The sequence below is a fragment of the Lacerta agilis genome, chromosome 16 (genome assembly GCF_009819535.1).
Source record: "Lacerta agilis isolate rLacAgi1 chromosome 16, rLacAgi1.pri, whole genome shotgun sequence".
Lineage (NCBI taxonomy): Eukaryota > Metazoa > Chordata > Lepidosauria > Squamata > Lacertidae > Lacerta > Lacerta agilis.
The window spans coordinates 19,221,485-19,244,229 of record NC_046327.1 but is presented as its reverse complement, the minus strand read 5'-3'; the positions used below and the strand labels follow the sequence as shown (position 1 = coordinate 19,244,229).

General features: G+C 42.4%; 2 protein-coding genes across 2 annotated transcripts; one reads left to right on the top strand and one right to left on the bottom strand.

The window, feature by feature from the left end:
- Positions 1-1,890: 1,890 nt before the first annotated feature.
- On the top strand, positions 1,891-6,144 carry MYL5 (myosin light chain 5). The gene is made up of 7 exons (XM_033173402.1): positions 1,891-2,009; positions 2,613-2,720; positions 3,461-3,536; positions 3,957-4,061; positions 4,612-4,690; positions 5,685-5,733; positions 5,963-6,144. Exons 1-7 carry the CDS (start codon positions 2,007-2,009, stop codon positions 6,059-6,061), a joined length of 519 nt encoding a protein of 172 aa, XP_033029293.1. The 5' UTR covers positions 1,891-2,006; the 3' UTR covers positions 6,062-6,144.
- A 2,494-nt stretch (positions 6,145-8,638) lies between these two features.
- Positions 8,639-20,992, bottom strand: TMEM175 (transmembrane protein 175). The gene is made up of 10 exons (XM_033173504.1): positions 20,813-20,992; positions 19,369-19,407; positions 18,485-18,582; positions 16,094-16,145; positions 14,910-14,945; positions 13,543-13,626; positions 12,878-13,042; positions 12,466-12,544; positions 10,942-11,071; positions 8,639-9,580 (listed from the first exon to the last, which is right to left on the bottom strand). Exons 1-10 carry the CDS (start codon positions 20,966-20,968, stop codon positions 8,917-8,919), a joined length of 1,503 nt encoding a protein of 500 aa, XP_033029395.1. The 5' UTR covers positions 20,969-20,992; the 3' UTR covers positions 8,639-8,916.
- Positions 20,993-22,745: the final 1,753 nt, after the last annotated feature.

The following is a 22,745-nucleotide window of genomic DNA, read 5'->3' as shown; positions in this document are numbered from 1 at the left end:
CCTGCCTTCTTTAGCAGCTGGTTCCCGTCTGTGCACCCAATCAAAAAAATGAGTGCCATTTGCTCAGCTGGTTCATGCCAGAGTATTGGACCAAAAAAACCCAGGACATTCTGGGGTCCAAACAGAAGGCTTCTGTATTTCTGGGATGTCCTGCTTAAATCCTGGCAGTTGAGCTGTATACTACTGAAATCAATAGTAGGTCTGAAATCCTGCAGTACAATAAAATAGGTGCTATTAGTTGGTAGGGTGGGAATGGCACCTTCAAAACTTTTAGGTATACAGATTGTATGTGGGGGCAATTCATGTAACAGTCTGTGCAAGAAGTTTATTCTGACAACTCATTTAAGAAGAATGTATTGTCTTAATAATCTACCCCTATTGCCTGAAAGCTGTTTCAATAACTATATAATACAGACTTTAAAAGCTGTTTGAACATTGTTTCCTAAATTGGATCCCGAAGAGCAGGGAAATAGCAGGTGCTAAAGATACACACAGAGAGAGCCAACCAAAAGCCCAGAGAGAATATCATAACACAGTATAATTAGTGAATATTATTAGCATGAGCAGCTGCAAGCAAAAGATATGAATAGCAAGAAGCAACTGTGCAAGAGTGTTAAAAGGGTAGAGTTAATGAATATTTCTAACATGGCTCATCATTTTAATTATCAAATCTATGGTGCAGCCAAGTTCCTTTTGGTGTTAATGGTTCATGGAAACTAACATTACCAGATTAATTCCTGCAATGAGGATATTGCTGTCATTGACATCCCAACTGACACACTATTGTAATGTCTTCAGTGAAATCTAATGTAAATGCCATGCAATATTGGGTTCAGTGTTGGTAGCTTATGTAAATTATAAATAAATAAATAAATAAATGAGAGAGGAAAGCTCTACAGATCTTGATTGCCTGCATGCTATTTTTTTTAAAACAATCCTACTGTGTTAACACACACAAAACTATTTAAATATAATATCCCTAGAAGCCTTTTAAAAATCAGGGTGGTGTTTTATGAATCCTAATGCTTTTTGCTTTACTTTGTCCTAAGTAACTGGTGTGATCCACCCCACTACACTTCTCAGTCCCACTTATTTCTAAGGGAAAGCCACACAGCTACTGTTCTGAATTTTTGATCCCCGTTTACTTTTGTACATTGGCAAAGCCAGAGGGTTTGTCATGAAATCTTCCAGAACCCCTTCCCATTCCTAGTCCATTCATGCTTTTAAAATAAAAATGTGTATCAGAGGCAGCCCAAGAGTGAGCAGGTCCTCCCCTCCCTTGCTATAGAGGGAAATATTGTTAAACTCTGCAAAATTTAACATTTTGGATCTTCTTCTTTTTGTAAGTGCACTGAATTACAGTATAGTAGTAATGGTTGAGTAATGGAAGACCCCACATTATTGCCAGGGAGCACAATGAAACATCCCCTCCCTCTTCTCCCGCTTGCAGTCCCACTCTAGCCACTGATCTGTTGCTAAGGGTCCTGCAATCTGATGTTATTCAAGTGGGACTCTGTGCAAGTGGGACTCCACAACTGGATATTATCCTAAAATATATATGTTTTAATTGGTGTTGGATGGTGCATTTAATAGTCAAGGGTGGTGGAACTGCACTACCTAATTAAAAATAAAATAAAAAACACTTGTGTTTTGTCTGCACTATTAACGCTTCTGGCAAGCTGTCTAACAGATAACTGAAACCCAATACATCACAATGATCTGAGTTTTTCACTGTATGTACTCTTAGTTCTCTTGCAGTTAAAGCAAATGACTTACTAGGCAAGTGCATGTATAAGGAACAGTTGCCCGGTCACTGGGGAACAGAAGGTATCTTGCAGTTCTAGCCATGTATGGAATGACTCTTGCGAGCTCAGGGTTCTTAAGACGTTTGAGATCTCCTTTGGGAGATCTGGGCTGTAAAGACAAGATCCTCCCCTTCATATAAGAGGCAATTCATAAAGAAAAATTTGCCAGAGAAAGGCGGGCAGAGTAGCTTTCCACAAAAGATGGTGAGTTTGGCCTGCGTGGCGATACAATCTGTTTTGTTAAAACCTACAGCAGCAACAACATATTCTGATTTATGCTGTTTTAAGCGTACCTAAATTAAAGTGTGCCTTCTGTGACTCACTGCACATTTTGATGGCTGTTAATTGGGAAGAAGTCCAAATATGTATGGGATAGCTCAGTCCATAGAGGGCCTTCCTGGTAGTGGCACCCTCCCATCAGATCTCAGATAAACAACTGAGATATCTGAAGGCAGCCCTGTTTCAGGCAAGTTTTTAATGGCTGATGCTTTATTATGTTTTTAATATTTTGTTGGGGACCATCCAGAGTGGCTGGGGCAACACAGTCAGATGGAGAGCATATTATTATTATTATTATTATTATTATTATTATTATTATTATTATTATTATTATTATTATTACTGTGATTTTGAGTCCCGTGTAGGGTAAAAAGTCCCTGCATTGCAGGGGGTAGGACTAGATGACCCTTGAGGTCCCTTCCAACACTACAATTCTATGATAATGGTTCATGGTTTGCCATTGCTGCTGCTGAATTGTCACGCGGGGTCTACACTGCACCGGCTGAGTTCATTTCCTGCTCTTTTCAGGCCAGCAGAAAAACCAAGAAGAAGGAAGGGGGAGCTAAACGTGCTCAGAGAGCTTCTTCTAATGTTTTCTCCAACTTTGAACAGACACAGATTCAAGAATTTAAGGAAGTAAGAAAATTCCCTGTCTATGGCCTGGAGGCTTTAAATTACAAATAGGCTTGCTGTTCTGTATTTTTCTCTTAATGTTAATCAGGGATAATATTAAGATTCAGCAGCTACCCAAATCTTGAGATGTATGGAAATAGGAAGTGGAAAGGACAGTGCACCAAGTCAGATGGGTGGGGTATTATTATTCATGCAGACCACACCTGTAGAAAGAAAGCAGATATTCTCTCTGATGTCACAGACTTGGGATGCAGTTGGAGATAGAACTTTGTTAATATTTGTTTTGATTTTTTTTCATGTTAGAAAGGGGGGTTATCTAAGGAATGAAGCATGTTTATTCTACAGATGAACTGGTTAAATGCTCAGTCCCTCAGAACCTTTGGGATCTGTAGTTTTTATTGCAGGGTGAGGGAGATTCTCTTGACAACACCAAACTAAAATCCCAGGGAGCTTGTATGGGAAGCCACCACACTTAAACTGGTACAAGTTTTTTCTAATTAAGTGAAATAAATAAATAAATAAATAAATAAATAAATGTGTGCAGTCCTGAACTCTAGTAGTTTGAGGTTATCCCAATTCTCAGGACTTAAATGCAGGAAAAGTTCATTTGGAGACTAACATCCTGCATATTGAAATCACTGGGCTTAAACACAAAATGTTAAATCAGTAATTTCTTCTAATCACAAGAATGTTTTATATCCCAATTCTCTCTCTCACTCTAAATAAACAAGTGCTTTTTATAGGCTTTTACGCTAATTGATCAGAACAGAGATGGCTTCATTGATAAAGAAGACTTGAAAGATACCTATGCTTCTTTAGGCAAGTATTGTGAAATGGTCACATCCTCTTTTAATCTCCGTTTTGTAGTAGTTGTGTTTTTTTTCCATATAATGTAATTTAAATCTGTTCCTTAGAAAGCATATTTAAACTCGTTTCTAAATGCATCCTGTTAACTCAAAGGCAGGACTGGGATCTGAAATTCAGATTCAGATTTTGCTGTTGCTCCTAACTTGAGCTCTCTTGAGTTTTATACTGTATAGATTTTTTTTTAAGCCTGGGAGATTAAATGGGGAACTGTTGAATGTTAAAAAAAAACAATTTATTTATTTATTGCTTGCACTTACAACAACAAATGATGGTTTCAGTGTCTACCATCATCAAGCATATACTGTATAAGTAATTCTGGTACATACATGCTCTGTTGATGCAACAGATCATTTATTTTCCATTTGACTTTAGGTAAAACAAATGTCAAAGATGAAGAGTTAGAATCTATGCTTAAAGAAGCCACAGGACCGATTAATTTTACTATGTTTTTGAACCTGTTTGGGGAAAAGTTAAGTGGTAAGTTTAACACTCTCTTAATAAAACTACATCTTCCCAGAAATTTGCACGCGAGGCTAATCATGACGTTTCAGATGAGCAATTTTCTCTATTGAAGTATTTAGCACTGGACAAAAGTTAAAATTAAAATGAAAGGCTGAAAGTTTTAAAGTAGCTAAACTGATTGCATTTGAGGTTTTTGTCTTCTTCCTGGGGTTTTTGGTGACCTTATGGTAATCCAGAAAGTTACACAAGACAGCTCCCCATAAAACCAAAGCTTAAAGCACTCTTACCTTGGGCTGCACTTACTCTTCATTCCCTCTTTTTATAGGGTATCTGCACAATAACATCATCAAATCATTGTCATCCTGTTATTTTCCCTGTGGCTCTTTCATTTTTTCTGCAGGTTTTTTTTTCCATTTGAAAGGAAGAGTAGGGAAATCCGCACAGATAACAGATTCCCGTTAATACTCCTCTTTCTGGGGTATCCAATTTTAAATGGGCTTTTCTATCGCTCAGTAGCAATAGCATGACCAGCCTAGCTTCAGCTGTACTCCATTATTTTCTGCAGGTACGGACACTGAAGAGACCATAATGAACGCATTTAAAATGTTTGACCCAGAGGGAAAAGGAAACCTTAACAAGGATTAGTAAGTATTAGCTACCTAAGCAGAACCCCTGTTGGCCGGTGGACAGCTCATATTGCCTGCTAAGGACCAAGCTGCAGTGACAGCGGCAGACCCTTGGCTTTAAAACGGCTCTGCTTCAGTCACCTGTGGAGTGCACAAGCGTGCAAAAGGAGTTATGAGTAGGAGGCAACAAACCCTTTCCCCTGCACACCCCTTTCCCCTACCCCAGGCCATCCCCCAAAGGCATTTCGGCCCCCACCCAAGCTTTGAGTTGGAAATGAACCCAGCTGGGAGTAAATGGTTGCGGGGAAGGGCTGCGGGAATAAGTGGCGGGTGGGGTGAAGGTTCAGAATGCCTTGACCATTTTGCAGTTTGAAATGGCACCCTGCTCTCTCACACACACACGGGAGCAGAGCCACAATGAAATGCATGGGTCCATTGTTGTTGCATGTCGTTTAGCCCTACATGTCCACTCCTTAAGCCTGTCAACGCTACACCACATACAATGGCCTGGCTTACGTGTTATGGTTAAGGCAAAATTACCGCGACCATACAAATAGGCTGACGCCCAGAGAGGAGCCTGTGTATTGTCTAAATCAGCGTTGTCCAACTGTGGTCGATCGCGGGTTCCCTTCCGATCACTGGTTTAAATAAGTATTGTGTTAAAAGTCTCTGCCCCCGCCTTCCTCGCTCTGTCCGTATGTTATGTGCAATGGGCAGTCGTTAGTGGCAAGAAACATGCCTGTTTTGCTGTGACCTCCCCCTCCTAAAGAAAGCTCAACAACTTTGGCCTCCCCGCCCCCTCCAATGAAAATGGGTAGATCACTGCCAGTTGTTTTAGATGTGCCTGGTCTTAATCCACGATAGTAGTTAAGGTCTCTCCTCCTTAATCACAACTTGTAACCATAGGGAAAGCCTCGGCTGCAGTTTCTGGTTAAAGAAGTGAGATCTTAACAATGACTCTTATGCCAGCCTTTTCATAAACAAGGTAACTTTCTCTGTGTCTCTTCTACAGTATTAAACGCTTGATGATGTCCCAAGGTGACAGGTTCAATGCTGAAGAGGTTTGTATGTTCTATTTACCCAAAGTCAATAATACTTGGCTTTTTATGATGCCTGTTTTCCAAAATGCAACCAAACTTTTCAAGATGTGGCCAGGTTCACATTAGTTAGATTGGTGGGAGGTGTCTCTGTTGCCCCCAGTTCTAACTATATATATATATATATATATATATATATATATATATATATATATATATATATATATATATTTTTCTCCCTGTTGATGTGCAGATAGATCAGATGTTCCAGAGTTCTCCTATTGACGCAGCAGGAAACCTGGATTACAAAGCTCTCTGCTATACCATCACTCACGGAGATGAAAAAGAATAGCCTGCCTACTTTTGGAAACTGTGTCAACACCTATGCCCATGCAATAAGAATAAAACAAAATAAATGCATTACTTTCTCTATGACTGCAAGCACTGTGTATTTTATTTGAATATCAACCCTACAGGAAAATGTCGAGTTGGAATGTTTCATTCTTCAACAAGCTACTATATAAAATTTTGCTACTTGAAATAATTATTTTCAGAAAGGTATCAGTCTGGGGCATTTGCTGAAGAGCAAACTAGATGGGATCTGTGACTGGAATCTCCTGTGTGCTTTTGTTTCCTCCTAGTTTGCAGCTTCACATGGCTGCTGTAAGGATTGGTGAAATGGTATTCTGGTATTCCAATGTGGAAGAGAGATGTGGAAATGGAATAAAACTCCTGCCAATTTCAATTGCAAATGCAGCATTTTATTCAATAAAAAAATGTTCCAACACATTTTTAAATTAAGAAATGTATAAAATAAGGGACCAAAGAGAATCATTAAGGGGACATATCTTAGATTGTAAGTTGAATCTCAACGTACAATATAGTGCATTTCTCCAAAGCAAGTATTATGATCATCAATCAATCAATCAATCAATCAATCAAGTAAAGGTAATTGTGCATCATAAGCCACTCAAAATATAAATACTATTTTACGTTTATAATAAAGTGCAATTAAGGGAAAAGTACAGAAGCTATTAGCTACCTTGTTTCCCCGAAAATAAGACACTGTCTTATATTTATTTTTCCTCAAGAGGACACACTATGGCTTATTTTCAGGGGATTTCTTATTTTTATTACGCCAGTTGCTGCCTGTGAGGTTTCTGTAGTGGCTTCTCACGAGTAAAGAGTCCTGACTTCGAATCCTCTTATTTACAGGCTTTATTGTACAACTATACATTGCAGAGCTCCAAAGTCCATGACCGTCTTAGTCACTCTCAGATCCCAGAAGTGGCGCTTTTTGAGAGCGCCCCCAACAAAAGAACTTGGGCACCCCAAGTCGTCTCCTCTCATCCCTGCTTTCAACCCCTCTACGCAATTGGGGCAATGGAACTGCTGTTGCCCCCTCCTCCCCTGAGCCGCTTGGTTGGTGTTGGGAACCTGGAGCATCCCACAGTCTCTTCTCCACAGAGCTCTTTTCCTGCCTATTGCTCCCGCAGGATGTCTCCCTGCTGCTCAGGTGGTGTTGGGAGCCGTCTGCCTCGCAGAGCCCTTCCACCACCCCGCTGGGCTCTGACGGTTCCCTGACACTGCCAGTCTTCTTCACCGCTCTGCGTCGGTACGCTGCATAGCCACACCTATCACTATGTCTTATTTTCGGGGTATGGCTTATATCGCGCAAACACTTAGAAATCCTGCTACAGCTTATTTTATGTCTTATTTTCGGGGAAACATGGTAGCCTGCGTAGGTGCATTTCAAGAAAGGAGACTGTTTTTTTTCTGAGTGGCATAACGCCGAGCATTTCATTGAGAAGTTGCATCAAACATTAGGTACAGAAAGTTCTTTCTTCCAGCTAAAGGCAACATTCAAGATAAAAGTGGATTAGCCAAAGCTCAGATGACTTTATACCAGAAGTGTAACGGCTCAGCAGAACAACACTGAAGGAAAGAGACATTAAGCAAAAGATGGAAAAAGACTTAATATCCGTAGGTGCTAGCCTCAACTTTCTGCAGAAACCAGGATGAGCCCTGGTACAATTTTCACATTCCTAGACTCCAGATCCCTGAGAAATCGGAGGTCTTTAGATTTTCCAACCAGAGATGAACCATCTTGTCTATTGTCCATGAAAGCCATATGTTTGGGGGATTCACAGGCAGTTGCCTGACACTCTACATCATGGGTAGGCAAACTAAGGCTTGGGGGCCAGATCCGGCCCAATTGCCTTCTAAATCCGGCCCATGGACAGTCTGGGAATCAGCGTGTTTTTACATGAGTAGAATGTGTCCTTTTATTTAAAATGCATCTCTGGGTTATTTGTGGGGCATAGGAATTCGTTCATCCCCCCAAAAAATATAGTCCGGCCCCCCACAAGGTCTGAGGGACAGTGGACCGGCCCCCTGCTGAAAACGTTTGCTGACCTCTGCTCTACATAATAGTTTTCCAGGCCAAATACATCCTGTATGTATTTTAGGAAGCAGATGTTGATCTACTACAACAGGCGCTCCCTAGAATATGTAAAACTTAACATTCAAATAATGCCCCCTGCTAACATGAACATGACATGTATATGAATCTTACCACTTTTACTAATTACGACAACTGAAACTTGACTTTAGGAACTAGGGAAAGCTACCTTATTCCAAGACCATTGATTGATCTAACTCAGTACTGTATTATTAACACTGACTGAAAACAGCTCTTCAGTTTCAGATGGACTGTCCCAGCTCTACCTGGCAATCCTATGAATTGAACCTGGGACATTTTGCATGCAAAGCATGTGATTTAACACCAAGCCACAGTTCTGTCTCCTTATTCAACGCCTCAAAAACAGACCCAATTGTATAATTCTCCTTTAATCTTTCTGTGCTCCCTCTGTCACCACGCTGGGGAAACCAAGCCAGATGGGCGGCGTATAAATAACAAATTATTATTATTTTTATTATTATGCAACAAAACTGACTACATTGGTGGTTAGATGCCTCATCCTAGCCCTAATCACTGACAAAAACATCCAACCTGCAGCCAAAAATACGGCCAGTGGAATTTGCATGACTCCATTTCTTGGGTTTGCACCTGAAATCTCTCCACTCAAAGCGTTTTATGTTTCATGAAGCAAAGCATCTAAACTGGTAAAATGTTGACTATACCCAGTTGTGGCTTGGACCAGGCACGTTCAAGTCGAAGCAATTCCACAGGAATTCCAAGGAAAACTATGACAAGGTCTCGGCAGGAGACAAACATGCTTCCTCTTCTTCTAATACATCTTTCCGTGGCCTGAACAGACACACCAGGAACTTCAACGCCACCAAACCAACCCTGACAAAGATGCGCAAGACGAGGAAGGCAAACGGGACGACGATCTGCGTTAGGTGGAATATTTCTGTACTCAGCTTGCTTACAATGCAGGTCAGGATGAAGGCTGCGAGGCTCGCACAAGGGTAGAGAGCCAGCTTGGCAAACATAAAGGCATGCTCTTTGCCCCCGTATCGTGCAAAAGGATGCAACGTTTCCCTTTCGTGGAAGAGGGCCGCAGTCCAGATGCCAAACTGAAAGATGCTGGCGAAGAAAATGGTGACGCAGCTCACCTGGATGGCTTCTATTTCGTTGTGAGACTTCTCTGCAAACTCGCTGGTCAGCTGGTAGGCCAGAGGCAGACCTCCAACGAAAGCCAAGGAGAGGGTGTTGAGGAGGCCCATCAGGCGTGTCGCTTTTGTCACGTGAAGGAAGAGTGAATGGTGGACAAACCAGAGAAGGCCGATAGTAACAAAAGACCCAAAGTAGGCAAGGAAATCTGGACCATATTCACTCAAGGCATTGATGAGATTCCCACGGTATTTCTCTCGCACCTCTTTAGCGTCAGGAACGTTATTTTCACTGTTGGGGTGGGAAATGATCTTTCAGTTTGTGATATTCTATCATTTTCTGCATGTCACTTTAACACTTAGAAATATACCTGTATATATATATTTTAAATCCTTTTTACTGAATGATTTTCATAGTTAAACAATGGTACATATAACATCTCTTGTTTTCTGTAAAGGAGGATTATAATGAACTGGTGGTTTTTGGTCAGATAGTGGGATAACAGGAGATTGCAGATCTAGGTGACTTTTCTATTTTGCAGGCAACCGCTGTGGACAAGCGCTATGTGATATGCAGCACTCACGCTGCCATCTATGAACTACCAACATGAAGCAAAGGTGGAAATTTCATCGTTTCACTTCATTAAGCGTTGGTATTTCCCATTGGGATGTGCAAGTACTAATATGATTGCACAAGACACTGGTGGAGGGCCCATGCTCAAGGGAGATCAAAGGAAGGTCCACATTGTAACACACACACACACCCCATCTCTATGCGGGGGTTTCCTTGTGCTTGATGCAGATGGTACAGTTAGTGCAGAATGCTGCAGAGCAATTGCTGACAGGAGTGAGGCTTTGTCAGCATATAGCACTTGTGCTCAGAGATCTGCTCTGGTTGCCAATTTGCTACAGGGCCAAGTTCAAGGCGTTACTATTAGTATATAAAGCCCTTAACAACTTGGGACTACAAGATTGCCTTACCCCATGTGTGGCCACTCGACTGCTTCAATTGGCAGAAGTGGACACTATTACAGGTGCCACATAATACCCGTTTCACATTGGTAAGAATTCAGCCGTTTAGTGTGGCACTTGGGAACTCCCTGCCTATTGAGATCAAGCAGACCCCTTCACTGTACTTCTTTCAGCGCCTGCTAAAAACACTCTTGTTTAGACAAGCCTACCCAGAATCTTAGAAAGCTGAGGCCATTTTAATCTGTTTTAGTATTTTAACTTTTGTATGTTTTAAAGTAGGGCTGTAAATCTTTCCTGGTTTTCTTGTTTTAATCTTTTGTAAATGGCTTTGAGATTTATTTATTTTTACAGTCAAGCAGTGTATAAATTTTATGAAATAAAACTCTAATACAGTGGCACCTTGGTTCCCGAACTTAATCCGTTCTGGGAGTCTGAGTTCCTGCACTCAAGCGGAAGCTGCGTCGGACGTTCGGCTTCTGAAAAACGTTCGCAAACCAGAACACTCACTTCTAGGTTTGCGGCGTTCGGGAGCCGATTTGTTCGGGAGCCAAGCCGTTTGAGAACCAAGGTACCACTGTACACGTTTTTTCCTCCAAGTACTGTATTCTCATATTAAAAACAGTCAAGGGCAATACTGGATAGAACTTTATCCTAAAACATTTAAGATTTCTGAAGACCTACCATATATCCAGAATCAAAAGGGTTGCTACGATTGCATAAACTCCATCACTGAATGCTTCCACTCGTTCCTTACTAAGGGGTTCTGTAAGGTAAGAAGTAAAAGACTCCAGAGGGATTTCGTCTTCTTGACCTGGAAGGCACAATAAGCATGCTGAACGAAAGCGCTAAGCTTTTCTTTTATAAAGTCGACAAGCCTTTATTCATTTTGTCTCATCCTCTAGAAATAAATAAAAATACCTTCACCATGTTATTCCTGCCTACCTCCTCCCATAGTTATGTTGCTTATCCAAATCCTTAGACTCCCAACTGGCCAGCTGTCTATCCTATTCCAAATATAATATTAATTGATCGATAGTCCTCTCTTCTACCAGAAGTGCCCAGCGTGGCATACAACACCATCGTAAAACCGTATCATATAAGCAATAAACACGCGAATAGACACTTTCTAAAAGCAACAGAAACCAGAACATACCCAAAGCAAAACAAGGCACAAAGGTAGCAGCAGCAAGGGTAAAACATATTGTACATTAAAACTATAAACAATAACACTAGGTATTACTTTTTAAATTAAAGGTGTTTTCAGTTTCTGGTGACAGACAAATTAGGAGCCTGATGATTTACAGCTGGCATAGGAATTCCAGAGTTGTGGCACAGCCACCGAGAAGACTCTGTGCGCTCTGCTCATTTTAGAAGACTTGGGGACAGACTTTCTGTCACAATCACTGTCCAACACAAAGCAAGGAGAAAACAATTTCTTTGGCCTGAATTGTCCTTCTATTTTCATGCTGGACCATACTTTCAAAATCTGCCTCCTAGTCAGTCACCCGGGAAGGAGATAAAGCAATCCCATGCAGAAGAATTAAGTCAGCGGTCCTTTTGCCTAGCTGTGTCTGTGGGAGAGGACAGATAGCAAAGCCCTCTCCGTTGTGTTGGCTTCGACCAGCTGCCATTTTGCTGCCTCCTAGGCCATTACAGCTGGTCACTATGCTATCAATTACCATATTTTTCAGTGTATAAGACGCCCCCGTGTATAAGACAACTCCTATTTTTTGAGCCCCAAATTAAAAAATAAATAATTGCAACATTCTGTGTTTAAGACGACCCCCAATTTGAAACTTTAAAAATTGGGTGGGGGGATATAGTCTTACACACGGAAAAATACACTACAGTCATACCTCTGGATACGAACTCTGTGTGTTGCGTTCGTCACGGGTTAAGAATGCGCCGAACCCAGAAGTACCAGAAGGGGTTAGGCGTTTCACGCATGTGCAGAAGCACCAAATCACGCTTTGCACATATGCGCCGAATTGCGTTGCGCACATGCACAGACGCAGGGCTTCAGGATACAGCTGCTCATGTTGCGAACGGGGCTCTTTATATAACTTGGGCCAATGAACTTGCTTACTTTCGGTTCAGTTCCTTTCTCTTTTTGTATAGTGTCAATTAGATTGCCAATTTGGTGGCATGGGCATCTTGGTGTTTTTTTTTAAATCTTTAAATAAATAAACATAAAAGGATACTCACCCAGGACCTTGCTTTTAAACCATTTGGTTAGGTGGCTGACATGTGGGAAAAAAATAACGAGCCCAAGAAACACGTAAGCCTGGAAGGAAATAAGAGCTTGTTTACTGCATGGCAACATGCTCAGAGGAGTTCCAGGGTTTGCAGGAATACAAAAAGGGGGAATAAACCCCCAAACTTAAAAACCAACCCCTCCCCACAACAGCCTAATGAAGACTGAACATGCTCAGCAGACACAAAATACAGGCTGACAGTTGGGAGCGGCAGGGAGAATGAGGAAAAGGAGTGAAATACCCCAAGAAGGGCAAGGTTGGTTGGCACCCTGAAAAGCCCCCCTCCAGCCCCACTTGCAGAACACAATCCTGCTCTTGCACACAGTTTGGTAATCGCTGTTTGAATGTAAAGGACGACTTACCAATGGGATGAAGAAAAAGGAGACAATGGCAGCAAAAAAACTAAGCGTCGGCCCTCTTAGTATAATCTTCAGAATATGATTTTTGTAAAATGCCTGGTTTTCAGACTCCTGTATTTGATGGCTGAGTAAATACGGATGGTGGAAGCCATACACTACGATGATTGCCTGCAGAGTGAAGAAAACACTGCATGAGTACAGGAGACTAACGCCAATCCCAGACATAATGCCAAACCATGGTTTGGTGTTACAAGAACAAGCCTCAAGCTTCTGCTTATTTCTCCAGCTCCCTCTTACCCTTGCACACTGAAGAGTTAGCAATTTCCAATCCCAATTTGCATCAAACCTTTGTTTACTATATTGTCCACAAAATATGATTGTGAATGATTATTGTCCACTGTTGTTTGTGCTTGCCTGCAAATCTGAATAGCAAACCTGTGAGCACAAAGCAATGCAATAATAAACTGGTCCCGTAAGTGCTTGCAGCTTTTGCCGCCTCTACTAGCTGCTGCAAGAAGGGAATCTACTCCTTCCTTTGGGGAATAAACAATTATGTTCTCATATAAGGAGGATAATACGTGCATCATCACCATTTGCTGATTAAAACCTATGGAATCTTTCCTGCTAATAGTCCCTAATTTTAAATACTGAAATGAAAGCAACAAGACCTGGATAGTGCCGATTACAACACTGCAGCTACTAAACATGAAAATGCCAAATGGTACATCTGGAAATGAGGCCATCAAGGAGAACTGCAAGACAAAATGGGAGATCAGTGATGTGCTGCAAAATACACTCATGGAAAGTAAAACCCAATAAATATGTATATATATATTTGCTTGGATCAGCTTTAAAAAAAATATAAAGTTATATATTTGCAAGCTCTGCTTTTCATACCCTTGACACTCAGTTGAATCAATAAACAAACTTGTAAGATCTGCAAGTTATTCTGAGAGAGGTCAAGAGCATATCCAAGCATATTGTATTAACATGAAGAGGAAAGCAGAAAGAAAAGCTCAGTTTCTGAATTTCACTCTTTTAGTGAACAGGTGCTTCAGTACAGAATTCTAGGATGGCCTGAGAAGCTTGTAACTTGGGTTTATGAACCAGCATATTATGCCAAAAAGCTACTGGAAGGCATCGGTGCAAGCGCAGTGAAATTTCTATGCTAACTGGCAGAGCCCAGTTTCAAGTTTGGGTGAGAAAAGTCTTGGACTGTCTGAACAATTCAGACCATTTAGTTAAAATAATTTACCTTCGAATAGGATTAGGTTTAGAGTTGCAAGCCTCACCGCAGTCGCAGAGAAGAAAATGTACTGTGACAAATACATAGTAAGATCGCTCTGCATTTCCCCTTTGTGGTCTCCTTAATCCTTATTCTTAATAAATTCGCTTAAAATCAACTTCTGGGTTTCGACATGCATTTGTGACTGAACGGATTAGCAGCTGGAATCGCTTTGGTTTCATGCTAGCCATCTAGAGGCAAGGAGATCCCAAGGAAAGGAAACAGGTTCTGGTCTTGTGGTGGGAGGGTAGCTTTTACTGCTCACTTACTGTATACTCAAAGTCTGGGGATTTGCTCCTATCCAGCACCAGAGGCAAAAAGGAGCTGGGGACATTTTATGGAGCAATGGTCTGCAAAGGCACACTGACCACTTTGTTCAAATGGCTTTCTATACCTATACAAAGTGTTCCATAATAAGACATGCTTCAGAATAGATAAGAGTACATAAACATTGTTTGCCTTTCACTTTAGGTGTTATTTACTTGTAATAAGTGAAGTTTTGCGATAACTGGTTAAGTGATTAACCTTCAGCTGACCAACTGATATACCATATATAAATTAAAGTGAAAACACAAGAGTTTATTAAGGCTACGCTTAAGCTTTTTAAGCAAATTAGAGTTGTACCCATTTCAGGAAGATGTCAACTCTATTCCAACAGGTAGAGTCTCTTAAGTTTTAAAAGGAGTTTACTCCTCAATAATCAAACAGAGGGGAAACGTTAGGCAGGAAAGAAGCAGACTGCTTACTTACTGTGTATGGCAAAAAGGTAATGAGCATCATACATGCCTAGGAGAGAAAAGAATTCAACATGTGAGAAGAAATGGCTCCTCGGCATGTAAATGCAAGTCAGTGCCCCTTCTCACATTATCTTCATGGTATGGAAGATGCTGCAGTTTGGCTCCTTTCTGCTTAGCAATGAAATGTCAGAAGCCCAGGACTATACTCGGGGGCCTAAGCTGTAGCCTCTTCCCACTCTAACGTTGCCTCAGTTTTAGGGAGGAATGACACTAGCATGGAAAGGGAACCAGATCACGTCCAAGAACTTCATACACAGCAGCAGCTCACATTGAACAAAGATAATGCAGTAAGTGTTGCCTGTGGAACCTCTACGACCCTCAGGCTTTATCCAACCCAGGCATGGTAGTACAAAGAAATGCAGAAGAACTCATTGGAAGACATCAGTGGCTTCCCACAATCATCTGTTTGTAGCCTCAGGCCATTTTCCCAAGTTACGCTCAAATCTGTTTCTTGTGTTAGATCACAACAAATTTAGGGCACAATCAAGCAAGTTGTTCTCTCAGCACAAGACATGCTGAAATGAATGACAGCTTTATAGGGTTGCCATATTTCAAGAAGTAAAAATCCAGACACAAAAAGTTGTTGTCAAAAACCCAGACATTTTGCCAATTTCCCAAAATCCTCCCCAGACGCTAATTCCGTCATTGAAATCCCGGACCTGCCCAGGAAAATCTAGACTTATGGCAACCCGAGAAAGGCAGAAAGACTCCTGGGCAGCTCCCATACATTTGAAGAAGACTTGGACAGAATGTCCCTCAAGATCATACAATTCTGTATGTTATGCACTGGGACAAGTTAAAACCTTCAACTGCTTTGGGTAATTATTAAACTATTCAGATTTTGCACTTCACTGTCAACAAATGAAGCAAAAAGCAACACACATATATCCCGGGTGCAGTTATAATGTCCTGGGTGACTCAGACACTAATATCAAATAGTGGTGCAGTAAAATGGATAAAATGCACCATAGCCCATTGCTGTTCTAGATAATTTTGTTTTTGAAACATAAGGATACTGAAATTTGTAAGCAGGAGATTCAAAATTGTTTCATCTTGGTATTGATAATATTCAAGGCTGGGAATATTTTGATCTTTACACCAGCGTGTCTTTTTTAAACGGACCTTTATTTCACTCACCAAATTTAGAAGGGCAAGCACATCATCTATGAGTTCGATCACTTGAAAAAGTCTGAGAGGGACGGAGAGAGAACAAAAGCCATTAATAATTTGGCCCTGGTAAAATACTCAGAAAGCTTTGACTGACAAGACACGTTCAATGAACAAGTCTTAATTTTGATGAAAAGTTATGCAGTATCTCCACTCTATGATGAGTCTACTCATATTCAGCAGTAAGGGAGAAATGAATGTGAAACTCAGAAACTTCCCTTTCTGAAACACCACTAACACAAAGATCAGGTGACCAGGCCTGATGAACCAGGCAAATCTGCTCACCAGCTTGCTAGGCTCTTTGGTGAAAGTCAGCCAACAGGATACCATATATACTTGAGTATAAGCCTAGTTTTTCAGCACATTTTTTGTGCTGCAAAAGCTGCCCTCGGCTTATACTCGAGTGAGGCGGGTGGTGGGGGTGGCGAGAAAGAAGCCCTTTCTCTCCGCTCGTGCCGCCACCCGCTCTCCCCAGTCAACCATTCCTTAAGAAGCGTACAAGAACGGCGGTTCTTTACTCTCCCCAGGCAGCTTGTTCCATTCCTGAACTGCTCGCATAAATGCAAACTTGGCAAAGGAGTAAGAGGAAGGAGCAGCCCAAAGGGCTGCTTTCGGGCTGCTCGTTCCTCCTCCTCCTCCACAGCGGCAAAGGTGAACCGGCTTATACTCGAGTCAATAAGCTTTCCCAGGTTTTTGTAGGAAAATTAGGTGCCTCGGTTTATATTCGGGTTGGCTTATACTCGGGTATATACGGTAATTCCTTTCCCCATCCCTCAAGCTCTTACACCTACTGTGGCTTAAAGAAACTAAGAGATGGTATCTGAAGAAGTGTGCATGCACACGAAAGCTCATGCCAGGAAAAAACTTAGTTGGTCTCTAAGGTGCTACAGGAGGGATTTTTTTATTTTTATTTTATTAAGAGATGGAAGACTTTCCTGCCATTTCTTATCTTATCAAATAAGCTCCCACCTCTCCCTTGGCACATACAAAGGGCTCAGCTTATTATCTCACTTAGGCTGGTCATAACTCCAGTGTGTTGAGGATTGGATAAGACAGGAAATGAAAGGAGTTTCTCCCACTGTTTCTTATCTTCTTTATACACTAGCAGAAAGGAGAAAGAGCTCTGCCCTCCCTGCAAGCCTCTGTGAAAGTCACAGGACATTTTTTGGGGGGGGGGGGTAGGTAGGGGAAGAGGCTAATACGCCAAACTACTTATTTGTAGATCCCTCACAAACCACCAATCAAATGAGATTTTGAGAACAGCCATCAAATCCAAGCTTGTAAAGAATGAGCACTCCTGAGCCAGTAACAATTGTATCCAGGTAAAACAACAACAACAATTTTATTATTTGTATACCCGGCCCATCTGACTAGGTTGCCTCAGCCATTCTGAGTGGCTTCCAACACATATAAAATCATAATAAAACATTAAGCATTAAAATACTTAAGATGCAGCAGAAGCTTACAAAAGTTGTTTTTTCTCCTAAGGCCACAAATGGCAAACGAATGTATGTGCAGACTGGTCAAAAGAAAGTCTTGTACAGTGGTAACCTAATGAAATTGTCTGGCAGCAGATTCAGGACAAAAAAGAAAAAAGGACCTCTTTTAACCAAATGTAATTCATTTCCCCCTGAAGTAGAAAATAGGGGGCTGGACTTGATTGACTGTTGGTTTGATTAAATAGAGGTCTTCTTATGTCTCTTGAGGATTTATTTTTCTAAGGCTACTTTAATGTGTTCTTTGTTGTTGTTCAGTCGTTCAGTCGTGTCCGACTCTTCGTGACCCCATGGACCAGAGCACACCAGGCACGCCTATCCTCCACTGCCTCCTGCAGTTTGGCCAAACTCATGCTAGTCGCTTCGAGAACACTGTCCAACCATCTCATCCTCTGTTGTCCCCTTCTCCTTGTGCCCTCCATCTTTCCCAACATCAGGGTCTTTTCTAGGGAGTCTTCTCTTCTCATGAGGTGGCTAAAGTACTGGAGCCTCAACTTCGGGATCTGTCCTTCCAGTGAGCACTCAGGGCTGATTTCTTTAAGGATGGATAAGTTTGATCTTTTTGCAGTCCATGGGACTTTCAAGAGTCTCCTCCAGCACCATAATTCAAAAGCATCAATTCTTCGGCGATCAGTCTTCTTTATGGTCCAGCTCTCACTTCCATACATTACTACTGGGAAAACCATAGCTTTAACTATACGGACCTTTGTGTTCTTAGGAGCAGTTAATTTAACTGAAATGGCGGGCTCAGCACAACCTGCAAGCTATGTTACAGGATGCCTTCCCTCCTTGGACAAGCTACATACTGCAATTCGCAAGAAGGGCTGGTGTGTGTACCTTTTCCAACACATTCCTAAATGCATACCTGACATGAGCTGCCCAAGCAACCGTTACTATTAAAAAAGTCATCAGGTAAACGGCAATTTTGGTGGCTAGGAGCTGCTGAACACTTTCACCCAGTTTCTGAAATAAAGCACAACATTTGACAAATAAGTGCCTGTTATTCATTACAGAAGTTAGTGAAACATGACATGGTGTATTTGTTTTTCTCACAAGCAAAAGCAGAAAGAGAAAACACATTGCAAAACAAACCTTAAGGTGCCGACTGTGAATTAAAAACCAGAACAAAAACCAAAATCTAATACATTCTTCCCCCTGCTCTCTGAAGACACAAAACCTGAGAATTAAACTCTCTGAAGAAAGACAAATCTAGCTGGTGGACGCACTGAATTCTTTAAGGTGCCTGGTAGTTAATTAGGAAGCAGTACAGATGTCTTCTACTCTTTCTAACCTGGAAGTGCTGCCCTGTGAACTACTCAGGAAAGCAGTGCTGTTAGGTCAAAAGCAAAATATGGAGACTGTGCTGTTCCTATCCTGGTGGATGCATGCAAAATAACAGGAAACACAAGAGGCCAGTAAAAAGAGACTCACTTGCCACCTGGGTGAGGGAAAGTGGGGTAAGGGAAGCTGAAGACGAGGGGGCTGGATGTGGTCTGTGGGGCACCTATTGACAGAAACTTTAAAATGAACCTGAAACGGATGTTCTAATTTCTTTTAGTAGTCAGCGCTAAATGTCCTCTATACTGGAACAACCATACAGTACTGAAGATGCAAAGTGCAGTCTAAATTAGTAAACCAAAATACAATCAAAAGTACATTTAATATGAAATACATCGCCTTGAGTCCCATCAGGGAAAAAAGAGGGATATAAAATAGAATTATTATTATTATTATTATTATACACAATACCTGATCTGGGTGTATCTTTGTATGGGCCACGGGCAAAATCTGCAAAAGAAGAAGCATTTGTAACCAACAGTGAAGAAAAAACAAAACACCGAAGAGCATAAAAGGGACATTTGGGGAAGGGGGAAATTATCTCTAAGGAGCTTATGGATGCATAAACGAAATGGGTATTTCCCAACATGCTTTCTTTCAAAATGTTTAGGGGTAGTCTCATTTTGACTCAAGAAAACCACCATTTTATAGTTCAAATCAGGAAAAATAAATACAGTAAGTGGACAAAAGTACAAAGATTCACAAAATGTTTAGGGGTATGCGTACCCCTGCCTGCACACCCCCAGAAAAAAGGACTGGTTGTGAGAATAAAATGGGGAGACCCGCATGTTTGAACCTCTTGGAGACAGAGCTGGGTCTCTGCCCCCTGGAGCAGAAGGGGGAAACTGAAACCGAGGTCCTAATCTGATTTAAGGATTGTGAACATAGCATGAATGAAAGGTGACAAGTCCCGTTCCCCCCCAAAAACAGGCAGTTTCCCCAAGTGGTTAGAGCTGACCAAGGCCTAGGGAGCCCACAGTTCAGTCATTCTCTCTCTCGGGGCTCATCCACACTTCGGTTTTGTCCTGCTGCTTTCTCCTTACAGCTGAATCAGAGAAACCCCAACCCGGTTTTCTGCGGGTTGACATTTGCTCTGATTCAGGGGTGTGTGCGTTGTTGGGTTGTTGTTTTTATTTTGATTACATATTTTGTGCTTTTATACAGTACAGTATTCTGATTCTGTCCTGTGAACTATCCTGAGACCTCGGGATATAGGGCGGTATATAAATTCAATAAATAAATAAAATAAACAAACAGTGGATTGTCCTGAGGAAAGCAGCGGGGCAAACGGGGGGAAACTGCTCTCAAGACCCGTGGTTTCTAGGCACAGGTACGAGCGAAGTGCGGTCCAAGAGCCCTCGCAGGGTTGTTGTGTAGTCGAAACAGGAGAGGGGGAAGAATCTCAAGAGGCTTGGGCAACCCAGCCCGATGGAACAATGTTGTTAGTACTACTATTTTCCTTAGGGGAGGGTAGAAACATAACGAATAAAGCAAGATTATTGCCTGTGTATTACAGAGGTGGTTGTGTGATGCTGAAAGAGCTTGTGACCCAGGTTCTAATCCAGCCATGCTGCTTCATCTTCAAAAAGGAAGAGGCGCTGCTGCAGAAACCTCGCCCCTTCCTCGCGAAAGGCCAGCCCCGGGGTTGCGTCTATCTCCACCCGCCTCGTTCCTGCTCCCAGCCTGTCTAGCGCAGCAGGCGGGACTCCAACAGGTGCAGCAGCTCCACCCGCCCTCCGCGCGTGGCGGGGAAAGACCCCCCACTCCCACAGCAAGGGGCGCGCCTGTTTCCCCCTCGCCGCCCTCTGGACGCGCCTGACTCGTCGGCTGCCCTGCCGCCCTCCGAGAGACTCACCATGACGGTGGCGATGATGGAGAGCAGGGCGTCGCTATAGGCCAGCAGGCGCTGCGAGGCCTGGGTGCCGCCGCCCAGCTCCCCGCCGCGAGGCCTGCCCTGGCCCGGGGGCGTCGGCGGAGAGACCACGACGGCGTAGTCCCCGGCTTCGGCCATCCCGCTCCTCGCATGCCGGTCGGGCCTCAAAGCAGAGCCCGCCCTCCTCGTCGCGCAGGGCGGCCGCCAACACCGCCCGCCTCCTCCGGCCAGGCCCGCCCCGCTCTCGGCGGCCTCGGCTTCGGGAGGAGGCGCTGCCCGGTTCCCTCCAGGGGCGGGAAATTGGAAACAAAAAACCCGCTCCTTTGATTCACTTTGTACTGTATTGGGTTTCATAAACGAGGATCCATGGGGATGCAGCTTACTAGACCCGAGTCTTCTCAGGTCGTTTCTTTTAAAACTTTTTTTGGGGGGTACAGTATATAATTTTTATTGAATTTTCTGTTTTACAATTGAAAGCACTCGTTTTTACATCCTTAAGATATCTATGACTTCTTTTCTTTCCATGGTTCATTTTATATATCAGATATCCCTGCATATTTTACCAAAACTATACCATTCGGCATTCCATAAAACAACAGTATAAAAACTATGTAAGAGCAAATAAAAATGGAAGAGATTCAAGCACAGAAGAACTAGGTCCAATCTTAAGGGTCAGGGAAAGGGTACCAGCAACGAAGGGGGAAAAACGCACCTGCATGCACACGAAAGCTCATACCAAGAACAAACTTAGTTGGTCTCTAAGGTGCTACTGGAAAGAATTTTTTTATTTTATTTTGTTAGGCTTAAAAAAGTCTCTCAATGAGGGTTTTTTCTCTTGACGTCCGGTTCCAATTAACAGAACTTAGCGTCCTCCATATGCGGGGGCAGGAGAGCAGGAAGCACCTTTAACCTAGTGAATAAAAAATGGGGTCCTTTCAAACCATGTCTGTGAAATAGCTGCCCATCGTGTCGCGAGGCTTTTAAATGCACAGCAGGTCGGCCGGGTGGGGTGGGGTGGGGGTAATCCTTGGAAAAGCCTTAGGCTCGCTTTCCCCTACTCTCCGTTTACATGTGTGAGTGGAGATTCGTCATGACCCTCATGGTCCCTTCCAGCTCCACAATACTATGAATCCGGCACCACCAGCATAGTTTCGAAGCCTGAAAGGGAACTTCTCTTCATCTCTGCTCGTCCCTCACGAGCTTCTCCCGCTTTCCCCTCATCATGCAACGGTTCCCTGAGGCAAAAAGAAGACGGGGCTCCTGAGAATACGTGAGTACGTATGGATATCGATAACCCTTCCGCAAAGTGAGCTTGGCTTCTGACTTACCCTTCACAGAGTATGTGTCAGTTACAGGTGGGTAGCCGTGTTGGTCTGCCATAGTCAAAACAAAATAAAAAATTCTTTCCAGTAGCACCTTAGAGACCAACTAAGTTTGTTCTCTAAGGTGCTACTGGAAAGAATTTTTTATTTTGTTTAGAGTATGTGTCGACAGGCTGACACATATTATAAGAAAAGGACGTATATGGATGCGTAAAGTAGGATACTTCTTCAAGGTAACCCCTTTTCATCCTGGCGCACAGAAGCTGTTGCCCCTTGCATAATACTTGCCAGCAGATGGTGATCTAGCCAAATAAATTCAAGATCTTCCTCCTCCTGCTCTTGACTTTGGGAGCCCTGACACTCTCATCCATAGCTCAGCATGATCATTTTTCCGTTTATTATGACTACGCAAGAGTAAGCCTTTTCCTTGCACACACAAAGCCACTTTGCTCTATCTGTGAGGTGCAATTCCCACAGAACTTTAACATGACCTACACTCAGCAACACAAGAACAATCTTCGTTCTTTGTAATGTGTCAAAACAAAATTAAAAATTAAAAAATTCTTCCAGTAGCACCTTAGAGATCAACTAAG

Excerpts from the sequence above, each read along its gene's own strand:
- MYL5 (XM_033173402.1), top strand. Across the intron at positions 3,537-3,956 it reads AGATACCTATGCTTCTTTAG|GTAAAACAAATGTCAAAGAT; the intron begins GCAAGTATTGTG and ends ATTTGACTTTAG. Across the intron at positions 4,691-5,684 it reads GGAAACCTTAACAAGGATTA|TATTAAACGCTTGATGATGT; the intron begins GTAAGTATTAGC and ends TCTCTTCTACAG.
- TMEM175 (XM_033173504.1), bottom strand. The coding sequence starts at position 20,968 with ATGGCCGAAGCCGGGGACTACGCCGTCGTGGTCTCTCCGCCGACGCCC. Across the intron at positions 19,408-20,812 it reads CCATCATCGCCACCGTCATG|ATTTTGCCCGTGGCCCATAC; the intron begins GTGAGTCTCTCG and ends CTTCTTTTGCAG. Across the intron at positions 11,072-12,465 it reads GTTTAAAAGCAAGGTCCTGG|GTCAAGAAGACGAAATCCCT; the intron begins GTGAGTATCCTT and ends TGTGCCTTCCAG.